This window comes from Pristis pectinata, chromosome 1 (assembly GCF_009764475.1).
Source record: "Pristis pectinata isolate sPriPec2 chromosome 1, sPriPec2.1.pri, whole genome shotgun sequence".
In the NCBI taxonomy this organism is placed as follows: Eukaryota; Metazoa; Chordata; class Chondrichthyes; order Rhinopristiformes; family Pristidae; genus Pristis; species Pristis pectinata.
Genome location: NC_067405.1, coordinates 112,407,836 through 112,434,389, shown reverse-complemented (window position 1 = coordinate 112,434,389; position 26,554 = coordinate 112,407,836). Strand labels below are relative to the sequence as shown.

Genomic DNA, 26,554 nt, shown 5'->3' with positions numbered 1-26,554 from the left:
CCACGGTTGCCTCAGATCCGAAGGGAAGCCCATCTTTGAGTCTTACATTAGTGCCTGGTTTAAAACAACAAGGTCTAACATTATTTCCCGACAAATTATTCAAAAATAGTCATTGGGAAAAAAACACACACATACAAACAGGGGAAACTATTGACCAAAAGTGGGAAACACAATCAGGCAGTTGGGGAGACAGGCCAGGCTGCGGTCGGGGTTGCCCGGGCTGGACGGAGGGGAGGGGGCCTGCAGCGTCGAGCGCCGGCCGTTGGGGACGGAGGCTTCGGGCCGGAGTCGGAGCGGGGGAGGCGGGAGCGCAGCTGCAGGATGCCGCTGTTCGAGGGGCTGGGCACCGGCGGCGAGAAGACGGCCGTGGTGATCGATTTGGGAGCGGCGTACACCAAGTGAGTCGCGGAATGTGGGGAGGAATAAACTGGTGGGATCAGGGGGCGGAGGGTGGGCGCAGGCGCCTGTGGATGGTAAACAGCAGCGTAAACCCGCGGGTCGGGATGGCCTGTGTTCGCCCCCCCCCCCCCCAATACATCTATTAGCACCAAGGGTTGTCTTCGGAGACGGCGAAACACAAAATGGATGATAGACCCAGGAGCATTTGCCACAGTATCACCAGTGGGCGATGTGCAAAATGACGGGCAATTGTTCATGATTCTCCCTGGTTTGCATTGAACGGCGTTGTTTAACACTGGCCCGTTAAACAAACATGACTAGATTTTGATTTTTTTTATCCCAAAGGGATGCTTTTCTAAGTTTATTTTGTTTATGGAGCATTTCGGCCCCCGTTTTGAAGCACTTAGAGAATGGTTGTTGAAATCACTGATATCTCGCATACTTCTTGGTTTAAGCTGAAATAAATGTTATTTATCATGACTAAATAAAGCTGTTAATCATTTGCCGGATATTTACCACTTATTTTAGATCTGTACGCTCTAGTTGATGACCCTTCTGCTAACGGTTTCTTCCTGGGTACTCTATTAAAACATTCATATTTTTGAATTTAAAATTGGATTTTTCCAAGCAGGTGCCTGAGGGTGAGGGTACAGAAGATATCTGTTCTGACTTTATATCTGATCTGATAAACAGCTCAATTGATGTCCTTGTGGTTACTGGTATTTTAGGACAGTATGGAAACTGCTAACCACCTCAATTCTTAATTTGTAACCTTTTATTGAACTGTAATGCACTTTGAGTTCTGTTGGGGGTGGGGTGGGGAAGAATTAGAGAAAATCAAATTCACAATGCTTCAAACCATTCTGGCATCTACTAGTTGGTCTTTTAGATTATTGCAAATAATAACAGGATAGATCATTGGCCACTTTGATTCTGCCCCATCATTTAGTAGGATCGTTGCTGAACTTCCACTTAATTTCCAACTTCCCGTGCTATCTGCAAAGCTGTGATTGCAGTGTTATCCAATAACTCTCAGTATATTCTGAGAATGAACGGCCCTTTGAAAATGGAAAATGTTAAAAAAGTTCAATGCATTGTATGAAGAAATTTATCTTCCGCACTGTCATAAAAGGCCAAAGCCTATTTGTTGTCTCCCCGGACACTGAAAGTCCCTCTATCGTCTATCCTGTCATGTGCCTTCAAAAAATGTACAAGTTTCAATGAAATTACTAATCAGTCCTCAAAACTCTTGGGAATAAAAGATTAGTCTCAGTCTCCCTTATTGATATAATTTCCTCATCCCAAAGATAAGTCATATTGGCCTTCATTCCATTCCTCTCAGACAGGTTGTCATTTCGTAATGAAATTAACCTATTGTTATCAGTCCACTGCTAAAGCTACATTAATATATTATCCCAATCCTAGTCTCTTGTGCAGCACCTAAACATATTTTTAGTTTTGGAAATCAAAACACTAGCTTACCCTACCAATGACAGTCTCAAAAATTAAAAACTTTTTATGTTTTTTCATAAATCAGTTTTGATTCTGTCAGTCATATTAAACTTTTCTAAGTACACTGTCATCATGTCCTTAAGCAAATGGATTCTAACATTGAGGTTGTGGGTGGAGCAGGTGGAAAATCTGGTATTGAAAATCTGCATTAGCAAAAGTGGTTCAGTGTTCAAAAAGTGGGTTTAGGTGGGTGGGGGAGGGAGTTGTGGGCAGGGCAAGTGGAAGATGCAGTATTGAAAATCTACTTTAGCAAAAGGGGAGTAGGTTGTTCACTTTGTTTCAATTGATCTCTTATGTTGGGGAAAATATAATGTAATGTTACCACCAGTGTACCGTAATTCTTGAAGTTGCATTGCATGTTCGTGTGCTATTAATTCAGGTATGGTATTTAGTAGTTTCAGGTACATTGATAGTTTTTCCTTCAATTTCTAGATGTGGTTTTGCTGGAGAAACTGGACCAAGATGCATTATCCCCAGTGAAATTAAGAAGCCAGGTGTAACACAGGTAAGTTTTACACCTCTATTTATATTATGTGCTTTGAGATGTGGTAAGGTGCTCACCAAATCCAAAATTTATGCTAACCTTCAAAAATATACATCTTTAAATTGCATACAACTTCAAAACCTACATTGTCATCAAAACAGCTGTATTTTTAATATCATTAGTCATTCTTTCAATGTTGCCTACTTATTTTAGATTTATAAGGAGAACAATATGGAAATGAACTTGGTTTGTTTTTTTGCAGATTTGTGCCAGAAATCATAAAAACTAATTGTCTCAAACATGAAGAAATTTTTTTAAACCTTGCTTACTGATGAAACAAATCTGAAATCTAGACATGTGCTGCCTGGAACTTGCTTACAATTAAAACAAAAGGTTGGAAAATCATATCCAGTTTGTGCTAAGGATGCATGCTAAAATTACTTCTATATATTTGAGGGTTAGTAAATCTACAATAATCTCCTGGCTCATTAACTGCTAAAGGATAGGATGGTGATTTTTTTTTAGAAAGGGTCATTGGTCACCATTTACAGATTGATTTACAAATGTGCTGAGGTTTTTTGCTTGCTATAACACAGAATTCCACATCAACACAACCTCTGAAATACGCATTCTTCATTGTGTTTGAAGGCAGCACTTAAAATGCACTTTTGGACTGATTTAGAAATACGAGATTGTTAGGCTCATTCAAAACATAATTTTTTTCCCTTTTGGGGCTTGATGTATTGATTTATGACATCGGAGCAGTACATGGCTGTAGTTAGAAAGAGTTTGTTATAGCTATTAAATACAGTATCTAGATATTTAAGCAGATAAATGTTTTGAAAAACAGGTTTTCCTGTCTACACTCTTGAAATATTGAAATACTTCCTGACCACCATAGAACCATACAGCACAAAACAGGCCCTTCGGCCCACCATGTTGTGCCGTCCATCAAACCACCCTCACACTATCTAACCCTTTCCTCCCGCATATCCCTCTATCTCACACTCCTCCATGTGCCTATCCAACAAACTCTTGAACCTGTCCAATGTATCTGCCTCCACCACCACTCCAGATAGTGCATTCCATGCACCAACCACTCTCTGGGTGAAAAATCTCCCCTGAACCTCCCACCCATAACCTTAAAGCCATGCCCTCTTGTCTTGAGCATTGGTGCCGCTGGCTGTCTACTCTATCTATTCCTCTCAATATTTTATATACCTCTATCATGTCTCCTCTCATCCTCCTCCTTTCCAGTGAATAAAGCCCTAGCACCTTGAGCCTGTGCTCATATTCCATACGCTCTAATCCAGGCAGCATCCTGGTAAATCTCCTCTGCACCCTCTCCAACGCCGTCACATCCTTCCTATAATGCAGCGACCAGAACTGAACACAGTAGTCTAAGTGTGGTCTAACTAGAGTTTTGTAAAGCTGCATCATCACTTCGTGGCTCTTAAACTCAATCCCACGACTTATGAAAGCTAACATCCCATAAGCCTTCTTAACTGCTCTATCCACCTGTGAGGCAACTTTCAGTGAACTGTGAATATGAACCCCCGGATCCCTCTGCTCCTCTACACTGCCAAGTACCTTGCCATTTACCTTGTACTCTGCCCTGGAGTTTGTCCTTCCAAAGTGTACCACCTCACACTTCTCCGGATTGAACTCCATCTGCCACCTGTCAGCCCAGCTCTGCATCCTATCAATATCCCTCTGTAAGTTCCAACAGCCCTCCACACTATCCACAATACCGCCAATCTTAGTGTCGTCCGCAAACTTATTAACCCAGCCTTCCACCCCCTCATCTAAGTCATCTATAAATATCACAAAAAGTAGAGGTCCCAGAACCAATCCCTGCAGGACACCACTAGTCACTGCCCTCCAATCCGAGGGCACTCCTTCCACCACAACCCTCTGCTTTCTACAGGCAAGCCAATTCCTAATCCACACAGCCAAGCTTCCCTGGATCCCTTGGCCTCTGACCTTCTGAAGAAGCCTACCATGAGGAACCTTATCAAACGCCTTACTAAAATCCATATAGACCACATCCACCGCACTACCCTCATCAATCTTCCTCGTCACCTCCTCAAAGAACTCTATCAGGCTTGTGAGGCAAGATCTTCCCTTCACAAAGCCATGCTGGCTGCCCCTAATCAGTCCATTATTCTCCAGGTGTTCATAGATCCTATCCCTTAGAATCCTTTCTAACAGCTTACCCACCACAGACGTAAGGCTCACCGGTCTGTAATTCCCTGGACTATCCCTATTACCTTTTTTGAACAAGGGGACAACATTCGCCACCCTCCAATGCTCCGGCACCATCCCCGTGGACAACGAGGACTCAAAGATCCTTACCAGTGGTTCAACAATGTCCTCCCTCGCCTCTCGAAGCAGCCTGGGGAAAATCCCGTCAGGCCCTGGGGATTTATCCGTCTTGTGATATTACTTAACAATTTCAACACATCCTCTCTCTTGATATCTACAACCTCGAGAACATTACCCTTACTAGCACTCCCTTCCGCGTCATCAAGACCCCCCTCCTTGGTGAATACCGAAGAGAAATATTCATTGAGAACTTCTCCCACTTCCGCCACCTCCAGGCACATTCTCCCACCTTTGTCTTTAATGGGACCTACCTTTACCCTAGCCATCCTCCTACCCTTCACGTAGGTGAAAAAGGCCTTGGGATTTTCCTTAACCCTACTAGCCAATGCCTTTTCATGTCCCCTTCTAGCTCTCCTCAGCCCTTTCTTAACATCCTTCCTTGCTACTCTATATTCCTCACGGGCCCTGTCTGAACTTTGCTGCTTATACCTTATGTATGCTACCTTCTTCTCCCTAACTAGTCGTTCAACCTCTCTCATCACCCACGGCTCCTTCACCCTGCCATTCCTTCTCTGCCTCACCGGGACATATTTATCCCTAACATCCTGCATAAGATCCCTGAACATCGACCACATCTCCATGGTACATTTCCCTTCAAAAAGGACATCCCACTTTACACTCCCAAGTCCTCTCCTTATAGCCTCATAGTTCACCCTTCCCCAATTAAATATCTTCTTGTCCTCTCTGCACCTGTCCCTGTCCATGACAATTTTAAAGGTTATGGAGCAATGGTCACTGTCCCCCAAGTGCTCACCCACCAATAGATCCTTCACCTGTCCCGGTTCATTTCCTAAAACTAGATCTAGCATGGCATCCCCTCTAGTCGGCCTGTCAACATACTGTGTCAAGACTCCCTCCTGGACACATTTAACAAATTCTGTCCCATCTAAACCTTTGGCACTAAGCAGGTTCCAGTCTATATTTGGGAACTTGAAGTCTCCCATTATAACAACTCTGTTATTTTTGCTTCTCTCCAAACACTGCCTGCCAATCTGCTCCTCTATATCTCTACTGCTACCGGGGGGGCCTATAGAATACTCCTAGTAGAGTAACTGCTCCTTCCTTGTTCCTTACTTCCACCCATACAGACTCTAGAGATGATCCAACATTGAATATTTTGCATGTTGTGGTGCAACTCATAACCTACATTTAAACAATGCAGCCTACTAAGAACTGCATTATGCAGTTCTAAGTCATGTCACCTTTAGAGTGGTGACAGCTGCTGCAAGAACTATAACGTTAATATGTAGAGAACTGAAACTTACAATTTCAATACCAATTTTGAAGATTTATAATTGAATTTGAAGTGCAGGTAACAGTTCTACAAAAATAATTTATTCATCTTCAAAATTTTGGTGTACTTTTTGTTTTGACTATAATAAAACTGTGCCTGAATGTCAGTTCTGAAAACCTGTGCCGGCCAACTGGCTGGAGTGTTCAAGGACATCTTCAACCTCACACTGCTGTGGTAAGGTTCCAACCTACTTCAAAAAGGCAGCAATTATACTCAAGAAGAGCAGGGTTAGCTGCCTCAACAACTTAACACCCGATAGCACTCGTATCTACAGTAATTAAGTGCTTTGAAAGGTTGGTTATGGCTAGAATTAACTCTTGCCTGAGCAAGGACCTAGACCTGCTGCAATTCGCCTACTGCCACAACAGGTCCATGGTGGATGCAATCTCACTGGCTCTCCACTCTGCTTTGGAGCACCTAGACAGGCTGCTGTTTATCAATTACAGCTTGGCATTCAATACCATCATTCCCTCAGTATTAATCAAGCTTCAAAACCTGGGCCTCTGTACCTACCTCTGCAACTGGGACCTCAACTTCCTCATCAGGAGACCACAGTCAGTATGGATCGGTAATAAAATCTCCTCCTCACTATCAATACAGGTGCACCTCAAGGATGTGTGCTTAAGCCACTGCTCTACTTTCTCTGCACTCATGACTGTGTGGCTAAGCACAGCTCAAACACCATCTATAAATTCGCAGATGATGCCACTTTTGGGAAAATCTTAGATGGCAACGAGGGGGCGTACAGGAGTGAGATAGATCGGCTGGTTGAGTGGTGTCGCAATAATGACCTTACACTCAATGTCAGCAAGACCAAGAAATTGATTGTGGACTTCAGGAAGGGGAAGTCGGGAGAACACACATCAGTCCTCATTTAGGGGGAATCGGTGCAAAGGGTGAGCAGCTTTAAGTTCCTGGGTGTCAACATCTTGGAGGATCTATACTGGGCACAACACATTGATGTAATCACGAAGAAGGCATGCCAGTGGCTCTACTTCATTTGGAGTTTGAGCTTTTGGTATGTCACCAAAGACTCATGCAAATTTCTATAGATATATGACAGAGAGCCTTCTGAGTAGTTGCATCACAGCCTGGTATGGAGCCTCCAATGCACAGGATTGCAAGAGACTGCAGAGGGTTGTAGACTCAGCCAGCTCAACCATGGGCACAACCCTCACCACCGTCAAGGACATGTTCAAGAGATGGTACCTCAAGAAGGCAGCATCCGTCACTAAGGACCCTCACCATCTGGGACATGCCCTCTTCTTGTTGCTACTATCAGGGAGGAGGTACAGGATCCTGAAGACCCATGGTTAATGGTTCAGGAACAGCTTCTTCCTCTCTACCATTAGATTTCTGAATGGTCCATGAACTCATGAACACTACCTTGTTATTCCTTTTTTTTGTGCTATTTGTTTATTTTGTAATTTATAATAATTTTGTCTTTACACCTGTACTGCTGCTGCATAACAACAAATTTCATGTCATATAAGACAGTGATAATAAACCTGATTCTGAAATTAAGATAAGGTAAGATGTCTTTATTAGTTACATGTACATCAAAACACACAGTGAAATACATCTTTGCGTAGAGTGTTCTGGGGGCAGCCTGCAAGTGTCAATGTAGCATGCCCACAACTTCCTAACTCGTACATCTTTGGAATGTGGGAGGAAACCGGAGCACCCGGAGGAAACCCACCAAGACACAGGGAGAACATACAAACTCCTTTCAGACAGTGGCCAGAATTGAACCCGGGTTGCTGGCGCTGTAATAGCATTATGCTAACTGCTACACTACCATGCCTGCCTTGTAGGATATAGTTAACAAGCGAGGCAAGTATTTATTGCCTGCCCCTAGCTGGCCTTCTTGAATTGCTATGAAGATACTGGGATGTAAAAGTACCTGATGTAATCAGTTCAGTTTTTTTAAAGAAGCAGACTACTGCAGTCACGAGTATGGCTTACCTGCTTGGAATTGGAGTGATATCTTTTTAAAATGTGATCTCTTTGCAGGGAATAAATATGAAATGCTTACAAAGAAGAGCAGGCAGCCTCTGTCTTCTGTCCTGGCTGATGCTTATCACTCATTGACATCTGAAAACAAATAATCAATTGTTTTGTTGTTTGTGAGGCTGCTTTCTGCACAGCTTGCAGCCATGTTTTATATATTAGAGCTGTGATTTCAATTCAAAAGTGTTTTGTGGACGGCATTGCACTTGGGCTCATGAAAGGCACTCAGGCCTTTTTTATTATTTTACATTGGATATAAAGATTTTATGACTTGAGGCTAAGATAATACTAAGGCAGCTGATGAGGAAAGTTGTTAATAACACTCTTCTGTTTCTCACATGGCTAGTAAATGTGTTGCATTGCAATGTTTTGCAGCTACAATAGTGGCAGTAATAAATATGAATTGGTTGAAAGTACGATACTTGTGTGGAATAGTTCTTGTCTGATCAGTTCCTGTAGGAACATTAATCAGCATAGACACGTAATGATTTTAAACTTCCAAATAATGAATCTTGAATGTTGGTAATTCATATTTGTCTATGCATTTTTGTTTTGCAGACTGTTAAAGTAGTTCAATATAACATCAATACTGAAGAACTTTATGGTTATTTGAAGGAATTTATTCACATGCTGTACTTTAGGTAGGGCATATTTTTAAAAAAATCACTTTACCAACACTGTAATTTGATGTTTAAATGCCATGCTGCATGCAAAACAGCTGAAATTTAGTGCAGAATAGAACCGTCATAACTTTTTTTAAGGTATTATATTTCTCCATAAGAGAATGCAGACTCTCCTAAATCCCTATACAGTATACTTAATAATCTGGCTGCTAGAATGTGTATAAGAACATTGTTTTTTAAAAAAAAATAGCATGGTAGAATTTCAGTTTGGGGCTGGGTGAAGGAAAATCTGCTATAACTCTGTTGAAGATGGATGCAAAGGACCATATAAGTTTTTTCTCCAGAGTTACTGCTGAAGTTGTGAAGGAGCTCCCGTGGAAATTCTTCCTCACGATTTTTTAAGTGGGTATGAGGATTGAAAACTTGTCATGCGGGGAACAGCGTTTGTAAAACCTACTCAGGTCTCCATATACCACTTCTCTCATCTCTGGAGTAAAATAACTCTTAACAGTAACAACCGAACTTTTATTTATATTCTGATTGCAGTGTAGTTATACATCATCCAATAATTTATTTGTATTTTTTTAACAAACAATTATGGCTTCTTACTGACTGAATTTTATTTGATAAGGTTTTTTGTGAAGGGTGTCACTTTTTTATCTCTCCATTTCCTTAACAGGCACTTACTAGTAAACCCGAGGGATCGTCGAGTTGTTGTTATTGAATCAATTCTGTGTCCATCGCATTTCAGAGAAACGCTCACTAAAGTTTTCTTTAAGCACTTTGAGGTAGGAAGCTGTTGCTAATGATGCACTAAGAACAAAAGGTATAAAATCAGGGTAATCTAATTGGAAATTTATTAAATGTTCAGTAAATTAAAGACCATACAAATCTGTTAATGACAAGTGTTCTTTTTTCCATAATTTGTGGATTTTGCAATTTACCAATAAATGTGAAAACTCCCAATGTAATCAGTTTGTTTTTTTAAAAGAAGCATTAACCTATTTGAATGATATTATTGCAGTCATGAGTATGGCTTATCTACCTGGAATCATGAAAAATGTGTTTTAGTGGAAGGTTGGTGGGCAAAATATCTGGGGCCTCTTGTGTGTTCTTTGAAGCAAGATTTTAGCAGCATTAGCAAATCCTGGGAGATAATCTAGCAGCTGAAGCAGATTAAATGCAGTTCAGGGGAAATAGGAAAATTTTAAAATGGAACCTGTCGGTGGCACTGTTGGTGTGATGAAAATGCTGAGAAATATCGAAACCGTATTTTGTATTGCAGTTGACTAGGTTTTAGTTCTTCGATATACCACCAGATGGAGCATCATACCGTAGAGACCTATTCCTTATCTGACTGGAATGCAAAACATGAAAAAAAAGTTTAAACAATAGTGATCTCCTGATGAATTGTGCTGCATTTGTTGCAAAGTAATTATATTGAAGTATTGCATTTTAATTTTCCCTGGAATTGAGAAATGAGTTGTATTATTTCTCTACTTTGTGTTTTTAGGTTCCTTCAGTGCTCTTTGCTCCATGCCATCTTGTGTCACTGCTGACTCTTGGTATCAATTCTGCTGTGGTTTTAGATTGTGGATATACAGAAGCACTAGCATTACCTGTATCTTTTTGAAACCACTTTTATGAAAGATGAGATGATTACTGGTTTTGTTAGACCATCATCCATGTAGATTGTGGAAAAAGAATTATGGTAATAAATAGAAAAGCATGGTTGTAGTAAAGAATTTTAACAAGCAAAACTAATGGCTTATTGTAATGGAATTCTGATAGGGTTTTACAAAGATAGGTTTTCCTATATTGTGCCCAAACTTACCCTTTTTTTAAAATAAATTCATTTACCCAATACAGTTTAATAGGTTTCCTCCTTGCCACATTCTAGATGCACTGTGATATACCTTCAGATTCTGCCAGTCACATTTGAACTTGATCATTCATTAACGGCTTTTCCAGTTTTGTTGAATTTTGCATGGCATTTGTTGTCCTACAGTTTTTAAGTAACAGAAGTTTATGACTTTCCAGTTGTTGAGTACCAATGTTTTGACAAAAATTATTTTAAGAGGAAAGATAGATTAACTTGCATAGAATTGGAATAAACCAATATAAATGAATGAGGATGAAAGGGGACAAGGGAAGGTAGTCATTAGATGTAAAGGTTTTTACACACTATATTATTATTTTAAAAATCTTTAATTACAAGTAATGTCCAGGGTAGGAGTGTGCCAAACCTGACTTTTGTTCAGATTAGGATACTGATTATGCTGGGAAATTATGTACCATCCTGTATTAAGTTGTGGTAAAAACGTGAATACAAGGTAAAGCTATTAGGTACTTTGGATTGGGTGGGAGCGGGGAGTCATACACTCAGAACCAGCTGGCACTTATTACTAAAAGGCATTTGTACTTAGTGTTCTGTGAAGAAATAGAAGGATGAATGAAGAAAATGTAGTCCAAAGTGAACAATACATATAAACAAGGGCTTCTCTATTTACAAATAGAACAATCTGAATTATTAGTTTTCTTGGTATGCTGGAGAATGCAAAATCAAAGTTATGTTGAACTTGTGTAAAACTATGGTTGACATTGTTACAGTAACTTATTATAGGATAGATTTGAAAGAAATTGTGAAGGTGCGGTGTCACCAGGATGTTCTCAGACGTGAAAGGTTATAGGAAGAAAGGGAGTTTGAAAGGGAAATGGGATAATTAATTTTTTGTGCCAATACTGAGAAGGTTGAACAGCAGCCTAGTGGGAGTATTCAACATTTAGAAGGCTAATAATAAGGTAAATAACGACTTTTACCTTGTTCTAATAAAGTAAAGGGTGATTGAAGGGAAGGTAACAAGATGATAAATTGAAGGTCACAAAGCATTGAAAATAAATTAAAATTATTTGAAGAACGCAAATAACTTGTTGACTTGTGTGCGACACATCTTTGCTGAACCTTTGAGTCCATAAATTATTCTCAATGTTAATTGCTTGGAAAAAGAGGAATATTTTAGGGTATAGGGAGAAACAGGGAAGCCATGAAGTCAGGGTGGCCACTGTGGAATGGAACCAGATGCAAAAGCAAAATTTCAGGAAATGCTGGAAATCTCAAATAAAAATTGGCATAATAGCCTCTTGCTTTTTGGGTAGTGGGGAAAATATTCTCTTTCAGATTATATCATTTTAGCACCATTAGCATTTATGAGGAGAAATGGTGACTGTAAGGTATTCAAGGAATAGTAAATAAGTGTATTAAGGATATTTTCAATGTGAAATATATCCTTAGCTCTGTCAGATATATGAAGGAATTCTGATTTTGAATGCATGGGAAGCACTTCCACTGGGAGGAAAAGCAATCCACAAGTAAGAATTTAAAATTATAACATGCATTCATTGTATTTGAAATTAATAATGATTGAAGTTACAAAAGTTCAAAATCTTTTATTACTGAAGGGAATTGCAGTCTCGGTTATTAGAAGAATGCACCGTGGATACAGGAACTAATACTGGAGAAGGCTTGGCTTCTGTGATGAGTAAGGCTTGAATAAAGTATTTTGATGGTATATTTTTCATAGCAGTAAATGTTCTCTATCTTAGAAGGGAAAAAGGGCCTCTGGTTTCAAAATTTATTGCATCCAAATAATTAGTTTTTAGCGGTCTAATGGCTATTTATTGGTTAAAATGTAATAACTTCTATATGAAAAAAAATCAATATATTTTAGATAATTGTTATTCAGAACATAATTTTTAAACAGTGTAATGTTACACAGAATGGGTTTAATGTTGCTCCCAAATATTTTTCAACAGGCTCACTTCCAGAAGAAACAATAGAGGATATAAAAGGTAAAAAAAAATAACATGGACAATACAAACTGCTGGAGGAACTCGGCAGGTCAAGCAGCATCAGTGGAGGCAAAGGGGTGACGTTTTGGGTCGAGACCTGCATCAGTTCCTCTGGAAGTTTGGTTTTTGCTCCAGATTCCAGCATCTGCAGTCTTTTATGCCTTCAGTCTTAAACAGGGCTACCATTAGAACTGGAACATTTATGTAGCAAATACATTTCCTTATCAAATGAAAAAGACCACAAATATTGTAAATCTAGAATAAATGCTAATGCTGCTAAAATTATATCATCTGAAAGAGAAGAGTAGATCATTGCTTCTGACGTTTTTGTTATGAATGTTTTGGGATGAGGCAGAAGTTAATATCTTCAGTTCGTAATTTAAGACTTTTGTCGTGACCTGCTTTCCTCTTTCTTCAAATGCATGAAATAATTTCATAGACATAGAACAGTACAGCACAGGAACGAGCACTTTGGTCCACTATGTTTGTGCCGACCTTGATGTTAAATTAATTCCATCTTGCTTGCACGTGGTCTATATACCTCCATCCCTTGCCTGTTCATATGCCTACCTAAATTCCTCTTAAATGTTCCCAGCGTATCCGCTTCCACCACCTCTCCTGGCACTGCATTCCAAGCACGTACCACTGCCTGTGTTTCTTTATATTTAAAAAAATTGCCTTATAAGTGTCCTTTAAACTTTCCCCACTCACCTTAAAGCTAGGCCCCTCTGGTATTTGAGGTTTCCACCACGAGAAAAGGATTCGGACTATCTACCCTATCTATGCTTCTCTTAATTTTATATACTTCTATCAGGTCAGCCCTCAGTCCCCTATGCTCCTGAGAAAATGATTCAAGTTTGTCCAAACTCTCCTTGTAGCTAATACCCTCCAATCCAGGCAACATCCTGGTGAACCTCTCCAAAGCCTTAATATATTTCCTGAATTGCTGTGGCCAGAACAGTGCACAGTAGTCCAAATGTGGCCTAACCAAAATTTTATACAGCTGCAATATGGCTTACTGACTTTTATACTCAGTACCCTGACCAATGAAGGCAAGTATGCCATACCCTTTCTTCACCTGCTTGAGTTGCAACTTTCAGAAACTTGCACCCCTAGATCCCTCTTCAGCAGTGCTCCTAAGGGTCCTGCCATTTACAGTATACTTTCCTCTTACGTTTGACCTTGCAACATACTAATGTAAAATCTGATGGAACAAAAGAGGATAAACTGTGGGAGTAAAATTCTCAGTGAAACCTAGTGAAACCAAAGGAAGAGTGTTTTTAAATTTGGTCCCTAACTTTTATTTGTTACGCATGTTATACAGTTCGTACTTGCTTTGTGAGTGATCTCCAGCGTGGTTTGAAAATTCAAGCTACCAAGTTTAACATTGATGGAAACGCTGAAGTAAGTATTTAAGTAGTAGTGAATATAACTGATTAAGCAACAAAGTCAGACCTGAACTTAATTTTTATTTCATATTTATTCACAGCGCCCACAACCACCACCTGATGTGGCATACCCACTGGATGGAGAGAGGATCTTGCATGTCAAAGGATCAGTCAGGTTGGATCACTTGCACAAATATAATGTTAAACAGCTTTTTCTGTAGGTTAGGATAAAAATGATGACATGACGTGGGTATGCTGATGTGTAACTGGAGTTTTGTGACTGCAGTTGAAGTCTTAGTTTAACTTAGTTTGACATCAAGAAGCAAAAAAAGCAATGGATTTGGGATTGTTTTTCAGTTGAGAAATCATCAGTATATACTATGAAGAGCAAGTAGAGGGCAAATTAGGTGGAAAATTGAACTAAGTAACCAGTCAAAAGCCCATTGTCTACCATGAAGAAATAAAAATAAGGCAAATTAAATTTGCTCAGTGGCTTTGTTACTGTTGTATAGTATGCTACATAGCCATAAAGAATAAAGTGATCTTAGTTTAACCCATGGTCTCCACTGAATTACCTCATCTCTGCTAAGATGATGACAGGAAAGGTACATTACCTTGCAATATGCATTGGCTAGAGTAGGAGGAAAGGGATGCATTCAACCAAAGTTTTTGCTTCTAATTCCTGCAGAAGTCTCATGGGAATAAAATCACACCACCTTATGAGGTACCTTGTAGTTGAAACAGGTAACAATGCTTACTGCCTCAGATTGTGAAAATTAAATGTTTAGCCAAGGTACCAGAAAATGACCTACATTTATACAGTCAAACTCTTGGGTAACTTGTAAAGTTGGCAGATGATTAAGGAATGGAGAGGTTTTTGTAGAAAGAGACTGAAGGTAAAAGCTGATGGGTTCAAATTAATAATAATTAGAAGAACAAATGCCATGAAGTGTCATTAAGACATGAATATGAATTTAAAGGTGGAGTGTAAAGATAGTCAATGAATACAGAAGTCAGAGAAAGCAAGGGAATGCAGAAATGAGATTAATAAATTTAAGTGCATCCGAATTAAATATCTATAAAACTCTCAGTGCAGTAGACTTGTCTTCTCACATCATATTCAGGTGGAAAATCTACAAATGACTAGAGCACACAGTTAGAATCACTGTTGGAGCAACTTGGGTTCAGTCCTGACCTCCAGTGCCATCTGTGTGGAATTTACACATTGTCCTTAGGACTGTATGAGTTTCCCCCGGATGTTGCAGTTTGCTCCCACGTCCTGAATACATGCTGGTCAGTAGGTTAATTTGCTGCCTCTGGTGTAGTTGGCTAGAAGGAGAATCAGCAGGGAGTTGATGGATTGGGAGAGAAAACGAGTTACAGGGACAATGGGATTGATGAGAGTGCCCTGAGAGCCAGCATAGACTTGTCAGGCTGATTGGCCACCTCCCATGCCAAAGAAAATACAAGAATATATAGGACCAGAATTACCTTGCCTGTATTGATCTCTGTGCATTAAATGGGGATTTAAGTGGCACAGTAGTGTAGTGGTTAGCGTAATGCTATTACAGCGCCAGTAATCAGGGTTCAATTCCCGCCACTGACTGTAAGGAGTTTGTATGTTCGCTCTGTGACTGCATGGTTTCCTCCCACATTCCAAAGACGTGCGGGTTAGTAGGTTAACATGGGTGTAATTGGGTGTCGTGGGCTCGTTGGGCTGGAAGGGACTGTATAAATAAAGTTTTTTTTAAAAGAGGAAAATTGGAAAAATTGTTTTTCATTTAACTTTACATACCACTTCAGGGAAAAAAAAATATTTTGATGTGATTGACTTGAAGTTGCAGCACGATGCCTGGTCAGCAAAATGAAACTAGTTTATTCAAAAAAAAACTCAGCAAGCAAATAATTTTTAAAAAACTGACTGATGTTTTATATTAAAGCAAACTGTTCTGTTGAAATTAACTTGAGTTTTGCTACCTCAAAGTCATTCCATAAATGTTTCCCACATTAAATTTTCCAGTGTAGTTACGGAATGGTACTGTTTTGAGTTTACTTTGTTACCATTGATTTTTGTAGTAAATTAGATATTTGTCACATTGGCTATAAACTAGGAATAGGATTGAATTTTCATCTTGAAGATATTTTGTATCTTTTTTGTTGTTCGCAGAGATTCTGTAATTGAAATTCTTTTTGAACAAGATAATGAAGAAAAATCTATTGCTACTTTAATCCTTGACTCACTTTTACAGGTAAGAGGGTACATTGTGCTGAATTTAATCTTTTTTTTAAAATGAAGATTCTCAGTCTCTTGATGCTATGTTGTAGTTGGTCATTTAAATATGTATAAAATGACAGAGTTAACATGCTGTATTGTTATCAAAGTGACTTGTATTTGGTATAGCTTCAGTGATAGATTGGGCCAATAAAAGGGGACAAGATATTACACAATTTCCCCCAATCTTGCTCTTTAGCCATATAATGCTGCTCCAGACTATAAATTTGCACCATCAGCAGTGCATTGTACTTCAATAGTACTAAATTGTACTGGCAGTGTACATTGGTTGCTGCTACTATATGAAGTGTTTTGCACACGTGACCAGAGATGTATTTCCAGGCATGCACTTTTAATGTTCTCATGATATCCTAAAGTTCTTTACAGCAAATTACTTTTGATCTACTCTCCCTGTTATTTTGTAGGTAATTTTGAACAGCAGATCTGAAAAATGGCAAATAGGTTTGGAGCCTCGTGAGCATATGGTTTAGGCTTATGGGTCAGTCGTTTGCTGATGAGAATTGTTGCCAGAAATACTGTCTTTCTGATGAATTTGCCTTGTTTTAATATATCAAATAGATATAAATAATTCTATGACTGTTTAAAGAGGAGCAGGGAATTTTCCCAGTCTCCCTTTTGGACAATTCACTCAATGCGATTCACTAAATAGTCACTTCTACTCCCCCCTTAAAAAGTAGGCTAATTGCTTATTTATTTCATTGACTATTGTAGCACCTGTTATTTAATACTCCCTACAAAATAAAAGTGGTTGTACATCAAGAATAATTTGCTGGGAGGAGCTCTGAGATATCCTGAAGGCATGAAAGGTATTATTTGAAAGTGGATTCCTGTCAAATGTGAAACAGCCTGTACTCTAGAGCAGTGTAATGTGGCAAAAGAGCAAGAAAGTTTGATGCCTCCACTGTATTGCTGGGAAGGTATCAGATTTAGTGGTACTAATTAAGGAGAGTACCGATGATATTTTGCAGTAGAAAATAAAAAAGGATGTCCAGGGTATGTATACATGCAAAGTAGTACATCCCTGGTCAGGTGTGCTGATCACATGATGTGTTAGCAGCAATTATCATAATCTGTCCCTGCAATTCAAGTACTATTGAAGTCAAATGCATTGCTGCAGTTTAGCACTGTTGTTTTAATTAATTGATTAATATACTTAGCACAACCAGCTAGGGATGAACTAATTAAGGCAATAATATATTACTAATTTCCCCTTTTGGGAAAGAGTTGGGTAGATTTTAGCTTCACTTTACTCCACTACTGTTATCGTTAATATCAAAGCTTCCAGGTTTTTTCAGATATCTCACTGAGGAATAAGAACACACAAGAAAATAAAAGAAGTATGCCACCTGCCCACCTTCCAATACAAGTGCCCCAGGTGTCAACTCCTCCTATATCCCTGAATGTTCTGATCTTTCAGAAATGTATCTATCTCTTTAAATACCTCCAGTGATCTAACTGGTGAATAGAGATGAAGATTTTGAAGTATTTCTGAGTCACTACTTGTCTCTTAGCCTCCGGCACAAGTATTTCTGCCAGGGTATGGATTGATCACTCATTTGGATATATGCAGGGCATAGTTTTGAAAATATAGAGGAAGATTAATGATGTTTCTGTTTTGTTTTCTAAAATTTATTACCAGTGCCCTATTGACACAAGAAAACAACTAGCAGAGAATCTTGTTATCATTGGTGGAACTGCTATGCTGCCTGGCTTTCTACATCGTATTATGGCTGAAATTCGAAATCTGGTGCAGAAACCAAAATACAAAGAAGTGTTGGCTACAAAGACATTCAAAGTTCATACTCCACCTGCAAAACCAAATTCTGTGGCTTGGTTAGGAGGTGAGAATGAGTTCTGCATAGCATATCTAGATTCATAAAACCTTACGTATATATGAACATTTTTATTGTATCAAAGGACAATTTGTTTAGGAGTATATAATATGTCTGCTGTGGGAATGGTGCACGGTGGCACATCTATCTGACTAAATTTGTGCAGTTATTTCTGCAGATTACTGTCTTGGCTCAATATTGAGTATGTGATGAGGTCTTTTAATGCATTTATGCATTGTATAGACCCAAGCCTCTGCATAAACAATTTCGACTACTTATGTGCCAAAGGGTCAGAAGCAGCATAACAGTAAAAGTCCAATAATCTGGCATGTTCAGGACTTTGGTGCCAGACTAGCAGATTTTCCAGACTGTTGGATGTTTTTTCTATTAAAATCTCTACATAATTTTAATTGAGACACCGCAGGCTGGAGAGCAGCAGAGATCACAGAAGGGGAGCAGTGAGAGAAGGTCCCACAATTTTAATTAACATTTTTTTTAGATGTTAAATTATTATAAGTTTTCCAGCAAACCAGGTAAGTGGAAAGGGAGTACAGAACCGGGGCCTGGGTGAATCGAAAGGGTGTACGGAAATCTGGGCTCCAGTGAGTGGGAAGGGAGTGCGGTAAACGTTACCTGGTGAGCCGGATACCAAATTGCCATATAGCGGCTAATCAGTGTTGCTGTATATGATTTTTTTTTGTAACCATTTCAGCACTCAAAAGCTGAAAGCGCTTGCAAAAATGAAATTGCTTCTGGTTAATTGCACAGCTTAATAGAGTATATAAATGACAAACATTTAGATTTATTTAAAGTGATAAATTGCGAGGTTGCTAATCCGGCACACTGAAACACAATAATTCAACCAGCATATTTCACTTCCTTTGTCTTGCAGAATCTTAGGCACAGCAGCCCAAATGACCCATGTGTATGTCAGCTCTTTAAGAAAGTGGTCCGACATGGTCTCACTCTCCTGCTTTCTCTCCATAACCATACAAGTTTGGTTCTGTTTAAGTAGATGTCCAATTCCCTTGAGAGTTCCTTGGGAATCTAATTATACCACCCTGTGGTCTCGATCATAACTAGTCTTGGTGTGAAATAAGTTTGCCTCTTTTCATTCTAGAGCTATTTGGCGGTTACTTTAAATCTGTGACTGGTTGTTAACTCGCAAGAGGAAATATTTCTTTCTACTTGCTTTATCAAAACCCTTTTAAATATCCTTAGCCTGTTTTGATCCAAGGAGAACCATTCCAGCATCTTCAGAATCCCCACATAACTGACATCTTTTTAAAGCTTGTTGCTGGATTACTTTCATATTCTACTTTTGTTATCTATCTCATGGTACTCCTTTAAAGAATTCTAAAATGTTCTTAATTCTCTGGCTTGCTGTTCTTTTTGGCAGCATGATAAGCCTTTGCCTTTAAAGTAATACATCTGTTTCTCTTGTTAGTCATGGTTGGTCCACTTTTCATGTTGAGCTTTTGTGTCTTAAAGGGATTTATTTTTGTAAACTCACTTACCTACCTTCATACTTTTTAATATCGCTTCCCAATCTACTATAGTCAACTAACGTTTCATACTTTTAAAGTTCACTCTGTTTAGAAATTGAGACTGTGGTTTTTGATCGAATCAAATCACTTTCAACCTTAATATTAAATTCATCATATTACGGTAACTCTTTCCTAAAGGCTCCTGTAAGATTATTATTAAACCCTTCCTCATTGATTCCTCAGGCTACTAATCTAAAAAAAACACGTGTATACACTCCTTGAATTTATTCTGCACAATATTACTGCTAATTTTGTGTCTTCCATGATTATTGCATTAACCAAGTTACATGCACCTCTGGTTTCCTGATTTATATTCAATCCCTGTTATCTGCTGATTTGCTGTCAACAGATCTGTAAACTTGTCCCAGATCCCATATTGATTTTTTTTTCAAATAAATGTATCTATATGCATTCACATGTTGAGGAACCAATCATTGTATAAAAGTGCTGTATTGGGTACATTGGAAAGAGCCTTAATGGTAGCTGTGTTTTGTTTTCTGCAGGAAATTTGTGCCCCTACCCTTGTGGATAGAGGACTTGGTATATATCATGCCCTAACAACATTTTCTGCTGTTTGATATTTCTTAGTTCCACCAAACTGATTCTGCTTAATTTTCTGAGCTAAGCTATTCTTTTTCCATTGCCTGTCTCCTAAAGTTAAATATCCTAGAATATTTAAATCAGAACCTTGGTCACTTTGCAACTACATCTCAATCATGAATATTAGGCCTATATTGCATCTCTTCCTGCCTTCTGCCCAAATGCATCACTTCACACTTCTCTCTATTAAATTCCATCTGCCACTCATCAGTCCATTCTTACCAATGTACACACTGATGCAGGCAATTGGTGTCGTGCTCACTCTTTGCCATATGTCCAAATTTGCTGTCATTGACAATTTTTAAAATTCTATTCTGTATTTCAATATCCAAATCAATTTTATACCATGGACCCCTTGGGGAACAATACTGTTCATTATCCTCTGGCTTGAGAATTAACCATTGACCATTAACTCATTATCTTCTGTCCCTAACTCATTTTGTTTTTGCCCAAGCTATCATTGCCTCTCCTATTCCATGAGCCTAAGTATTATTAACTAGCCTTTTATGTGGTACTTTGTCATGTTGTTTAGCTTTATCTTTGGTCTTCAAATATGAATGCATTTATTCATTCTGTAAGCGTTACGTATGTCAGTAATCAACATGAAAAATATTTCTAATTTATTCAGTTTTTAAAAACCACTTCTGCAATTCAGCTATCATTAACTATTATTGCATTGATCACGGATGATATCAGCTAGAAGATAGGATACTTTTTAGCGCAGTTTGTGGTCGAACTCACTAGGGAAAAGGCAATACTGGATTTGGTGTTGTGCAATGAACCAGATTTGATTAGGGAGCTTAAGGTAAAGGAACCCTTAGGAGGCAGTGATCATAATATGATAGAATTCACTCTGCAGTTTGAGAGGGAGAAGCTAACATCGGATGTGTCGGTACTACAGTTGAGTAAAGGAAACTATAGAGGTATGAGAGAGGAGCTGGCCAAAGTTGATTGGAAGGGGACCCTAGCAAGGATGACAGTAGAGCAGCAATGGCAGGAGTTTCTGGGAGTAATTTGGAAGACGCAGGATCAGTTCATCCCAAAGAAGAAGAAGCATCCTAAAGGGAGGATGAGGCAACTGTGGCTGACAAGGGAAGTCAAAGACGGCATAAAAGCAAAAGAGAGGGCATACAATATTGCAAAAGTTAGTGGGAAGCTAGAGGATTGGGAAGCTTTCAAAAACCAACAGTAGGTAACTAAGGAAAGCAATAAGGGGAGAAAAGAAATATAAAAGTAAGCTAGCCAAAATTATAAGAGGATACCAAAAGTTTTTTTCAGATATATAAAAAATAAAAGAGAGGCAAGAATGGACATTGGACCACTAGAAAATGGCACTGGAGAGATAGTAATGGGGGAACAAAGAAATGGCGGATGAACTGAATCAGTATTTTGCATCATTCTTCACTGTGGAAGACACCTGCAACATGCCAGAAATTCAAGAGAGTCGGGGCAGAAGTGAGTATAGTCACTATTACCAAGGAGAAGGGGCTTGGGAAACTGAAATGTCTGAAGGCAGATAAATCACCTGGACTACACCCCAGGGTTCTGAAAGAGGTAGCTGAAAAGATTGTGGAGGCATTAATAGTGGTCTTTCAAGAATCACTAGAGGCAGAGGAGAATTGCAATGTCACGCCACTCTTTAAGAAGGGATGGGGGCAAAAGACAGGAAATTATAGGCCAGTTAGCCTGACTTCAGTGGTTGGTAAGATGCTAGGGTCCATTATTAAGGATGAGGTTTCGGAGTACTTGGAAGCTCATGATAAAATAGGCCAAAGTCAGCATGGTTTCCTTAAGGGGGAATCTTGCCTGACAAATCTGTTGGAATTCTTTGAGGCAGTAACAAGCAGGATAGACAAAGGAGAGTTGATGGATGTTGTTTACTTGCATTTTCAGAAGGCCTTTGACTAGGTGCTGCACGTGAGGCTGCTAAACAAGATAGGAGCCCATGGTATTACAGGAAAGGTACTAGCATGGATAGAAGATCGGCTGATTGGCAGAAGGCAAAGAGTGGGAATAAAAGGGGGTCTTTTCTAGTTGGCTGCCGGTGACTTGTGGTGTTCTGCAGGGTTTGATGTTGAGTCTGCTACTTTTCACGTTACATATTAATGATCTGGAAGAAGGAATTGAGGGCTTTGTGGGCAAGTTTGCAGACAATACAAAGATAGGTGGAGGGGCAGGTACTGTCGAGGAAGCAGGGAGTCGGCAGAAGGACTTGGACAGGTTGGGAGAATGGGCAAAGAAGTGGCAGATGGAATACAGTGCAGGGAAGTGTACAGTCATGCACTTTGGTAGGAGGAATAAAGGCGTAGGCTATTTTCTAAATAGGAAACAAATTCAGAAATCAGAGGTGCAAAGGGACTAAAGGTTAACTTGTGGGTTGAGTCGTAGTAAGGAAGGTAAATGCAATGTTAGCATTAATTTCAAGAGGACTAGAATATAAAAGCAAGGATGTAATGCTGAGGCTTTGTATGGTATTGGCCAGACCACATTTAAAGTATTGTGAACAGTTTTGGGCCCCATATCTAAGGAAGGATGTGCTGGCATTGGAGATGGTCCAGAGGAGGTTTACAAGAATTATCCTGGGAATGAAAGGGTTAATGTACGAGGAATATTTGATGGTTCTGGGCCTGCACTTGCTGTAGTTTAGAAGGATGAGTGGGGAAATCTCATTGAAACCTACTGAATATTGAAAGGCCTGGATAGAGTGGATGTGGAGAGGATGTTTCCAGTAGTGGGAGAGTAGGACCAGAGGGCACAGCCTCCAAGTCGAAGGACATCCCTTTAGAACAGAGATGAGGAGGAATTTCTTTAGCCAGAGGGTGGTAAATCTGTGGAAGTTATTGCCACAGATGGCTATGGAGGCCAAGTCATTGGGAATATTTAAAGCGGAGGTTGATAGGTTCTTGATTAGTAAGGGCATTAAAGGTTATGGGGAGAAGGCAGGAGAATGGGGTTGACTGGGAAAAATAACTCAGCCATGATCGAATGGTGGACCAGACTTGAAGGGCCAAATGGATTAATTCTGCTCCTACATCTTATGGTCTACATGCACTGAGAGATTTATAAGGCAGAGAATATGGTATTTTTGATTGAGTTTTATCACTAATAATCATTTTATTTGATTTTAGGAGCTATTTTTGGTGCTCTGCAGGACATTTTGGGTAGTCGTTCAGTCTCCAAAGAATATTACAACCAGACGGGTCGTATTCCTGACTGGTGCTGCTTGAGTAACCCACCACTGGAAATGATGTATGAAACTAGTAAAGCACCTCCTCCATTGATGAAGAGAGCATATTCCACGGAGAAGTAGAAATGTTCATGTTCTGTAGCACACTAGTTTATAACTAATATACTGTTTGGTAATTATGTTGTATGCTCAGATTTTCAAAATTACATTGCTCAAAATATCTACATGTTGTATCAAATATATTTGAGCAGTTACTTGATATACTTTAATGTTCTTAGCTAAAACACTGCATGTTTCCAAAACGTATGTTAAGATCTAAATTCTAAAAGCTTAAAAAAAAAGTATGGCATTAAGTTAATGCAATAAGTGCTGTTGAAGATAATTTTTGGGCTAGGTGGATGTAAGGGTTTGAAATTGCAGATGCTTTACTGGAAGTCTATTCTGCTACATAAATACATTTTGGGTCCAAAGTTTACAAAAATAAAAGTTCTTGAAGCCACACTAAGTTTATGTTAGTTATAAAATATTAGTAGCCATGCTTTCCAAATAATTGTTTGTAATTGTATGGAATACAAAATACTTTTTTTTAGGGAAATCGCATTTTAAACAACTTTGTGCACTTACAAGACTTGCATTCCTACAAAAAATCAATCTTGACTGGTTAGCAGATATGAGTATTGAAATTTTGCAGATCTTTGATGTGACCAGTGTTTCTATGACAATGAAAGACAAGCTCCATTTCCTTGTGATCCTCCATGTTTAACACAGTGCTGCTCGTAAACCAGTTCTTTCACCAAGCTTTTAATCATGCCTCTCAGTAATCTCCTTTGACTTGGTATCCATTTTTGTTTTTTGAGATACATTAAGTCACTGAAGTAATTTGTAACATCAAGTCTGTCTTCTCCTTGTATCACAAACGATGCAGATTTCTATGGAACCCAAGTTGTATGATTTGACGTTACAACAGATATAAAATAGTTGTGGAAGGAAATAACCATATTACCACTATTCTTCCAGATGAAGAAGCAGATCGTTGCTGGGCAGAGGACAGTGAAGTGCAGTGCTCTTATTTATCCTGGTTTCTGATTTTGGCAAACCATGACAACCCTTTAAGTTTGCAAAGTAAATCAGACTGTGGATCTTTAGATTACATATGATATTCATGTAGATATTTTTAAACCTATTGTAAGGATTATCATTTTGTATAGCCTAAATGTAACTGACTCCAAAATAACAAATGTGTGTCATTCAGTTAATGTCAATCAATCACATGGCCTCATTTCATTAAACTAAACTATAAACTGACCTATACTTCTGCAACAATCATTTCAGTAAGAACAGTTCAGTTCATGCTGTATTACTTACAGCAGTACATCTAACAATAATTAAATAACCATTCTTTTTCACTAGATGATACCAGAATAGCTTCATCCCAGTTATTAAACTATGTGCAATAGTAATAATAAAGCAGTTACTATTGCAATTCTGTATCTTGGGTGAATGTCAAATGGAGGAAATGCATTTACAGCTGGTTGATCAGTTGTATAACAAAAGAGCGATCTGTTAAGATTTTAAAAATGTTGTGAAAATTATCTACAAAGTTTTTTTTGGTAGTGATAATTTTTTAGTTTTACCAAATTATTTTGATACATCATGTTGTATTGTGGTCCATGTGGTCATTAATATTTCTATTTCAGAATTTCCTAATTGGCGATTTAAAATCTCTAAAGTCACTTCCTGAGTGAGCAAATATAATTATGAAATTCTGATATTTTTCCAAAGTAGAACTTCTTTTGTAGTAGTGTACACTTCTGTGTTTAACATATTTTCTGAATTTGCTGTAGTATTTGGATTACTACATTGAGCTACTCACAATTGGGCAACTGAACTTTGGAAATTACAGTTGCACTTGGCGTTTATGCTAAATTTGTGACACGGTTATAGCTAAGTAGGAAAGGCCATAAATGATTGATTTGTTTTGGAAAATTGTGGAGCGGGGATTTTCTTCCCAGATTACAGTGGTCAATTGGAAGAACTTATGAGAAAATTCCCAGCATATTTATTTTGCCATACCCTTCATAACTGTATTGTTTTGCATTCTGTTTGGTTTACTTTTACACACTCAAAACATTATTTGAGGAAAACCCTGTGGTTTATTGGAATTGCGATGTATTAAAGCCCTGTTGGACTGGATTTGGAGAAGTGACAGATTTTGGAAAGAATGCGTTCTTGATTTGTATGACACGGAGCTTAAAACTGAGACTGGTTCAATATTGAGGGAAAAAAAGAAACTTCATTGGGCTTTTTATTTGAAAATGTTTATGAAAAATAAATGCAATAAATATCAGATTTTACATAAACAATTCTGTACATTACAGTCACGTAAAAGAAAACTGCAAAGAATCGAGGAGAAAAAAAACATGGCCTGGAAATTCCTTTGGCCTTGTACAGAGTTGAGTATGTTCAATAATCCTAGTTTCTTACATAAAAATTAGTAACTGATATCTCTTAAGTATCTAACTACAGTAATTTACCAATAGCTCAAAATTGTTAAAATCCCAGGTGATTCAGGAGAAGCTGTAATGACCTTTGTCTCATTGATCCAAACTTTGTGCAGAAGAGATGGGTTTCTATGGACTACATTAACCAATTTCCCTTCCTAGAAAAAAAAAGCATGAAAATCAAAGATATGAAGATAGCCACAGAAATGTACTTTTTTATATTACAATTAACAGGCTTAACAACTCAGTAAAATTCAAATTGAAGATATGTGAAGATTAAAAACTCTGTTGAATGTTACAGGCTCTTTGAAGGAACCCAAAATGTAAAGATAGGAATTATGTAGATTACACAGAATCGGGTAAGATGTGCAGAAGTACATGTGCAACATATGATGTACTAAGAAATATATTTACCACTATATCCCAGACTAATATCTTCTTTCTATCGCCTCCACTAACAAGTCGATTTCCATTCAGGTGTAGACTCCTCACCACCCCAATATGTTCAGTCATGATGAAGAGACATTTTCCTGTGAGGAAATATTGGGTATTCTTAAAGTACTTCCCTCATTACAGCACTAATGTCAATATCAAAAATTGTATTCTAAGTTGTGCATTCAATCATATGTGTGAATAAAATCTTTAATATA

General features: G+C 38.6%; 1 protein-coding gene across 2 annotated transcripts; it reads left to right on the top strand.

Moving 5' to 3' along the window:
• Positions 1-202: 202 nt before the first annotated feature.
• actr10 (actin related protein 10) lies at positions 203-26,554 on the top strand. Of its 2 annotated transcripts, none has more exons than XM_052023048.1 (13): positions 203-398; positions 2,344-2,416; positions 8,643-8,725; positions 9,387-9,495; positions 10,221-10,328; positions 12,009-12,076; positions 12,167-12,246; positions 12,521-12,556; positions 13,881-13,960; positions 14,046-14,119; positions 16,112-16,193; positions 17,877-18,078; positions 23,345-26,554. In XM_052023048.1, exons 1-13 carry the CDS (start codon positions 322-324, stop codon positions 23,524-23,526), a joined length of 1,254 nt encoding a protein of 417 aa, XP_051879008.1. In that variant the 5' UTR covers positions 203-321; the 3' UTR covers positions 23,527-26,554. The 2 variants fall into 2 exon arrangements, with proteins under 2 accessions (XP_051879008.1, XP_051879017.1); XM_052023057.1 differs by lacking the exon at positions 203-398 and adding an exon at positions 2,658-2,788.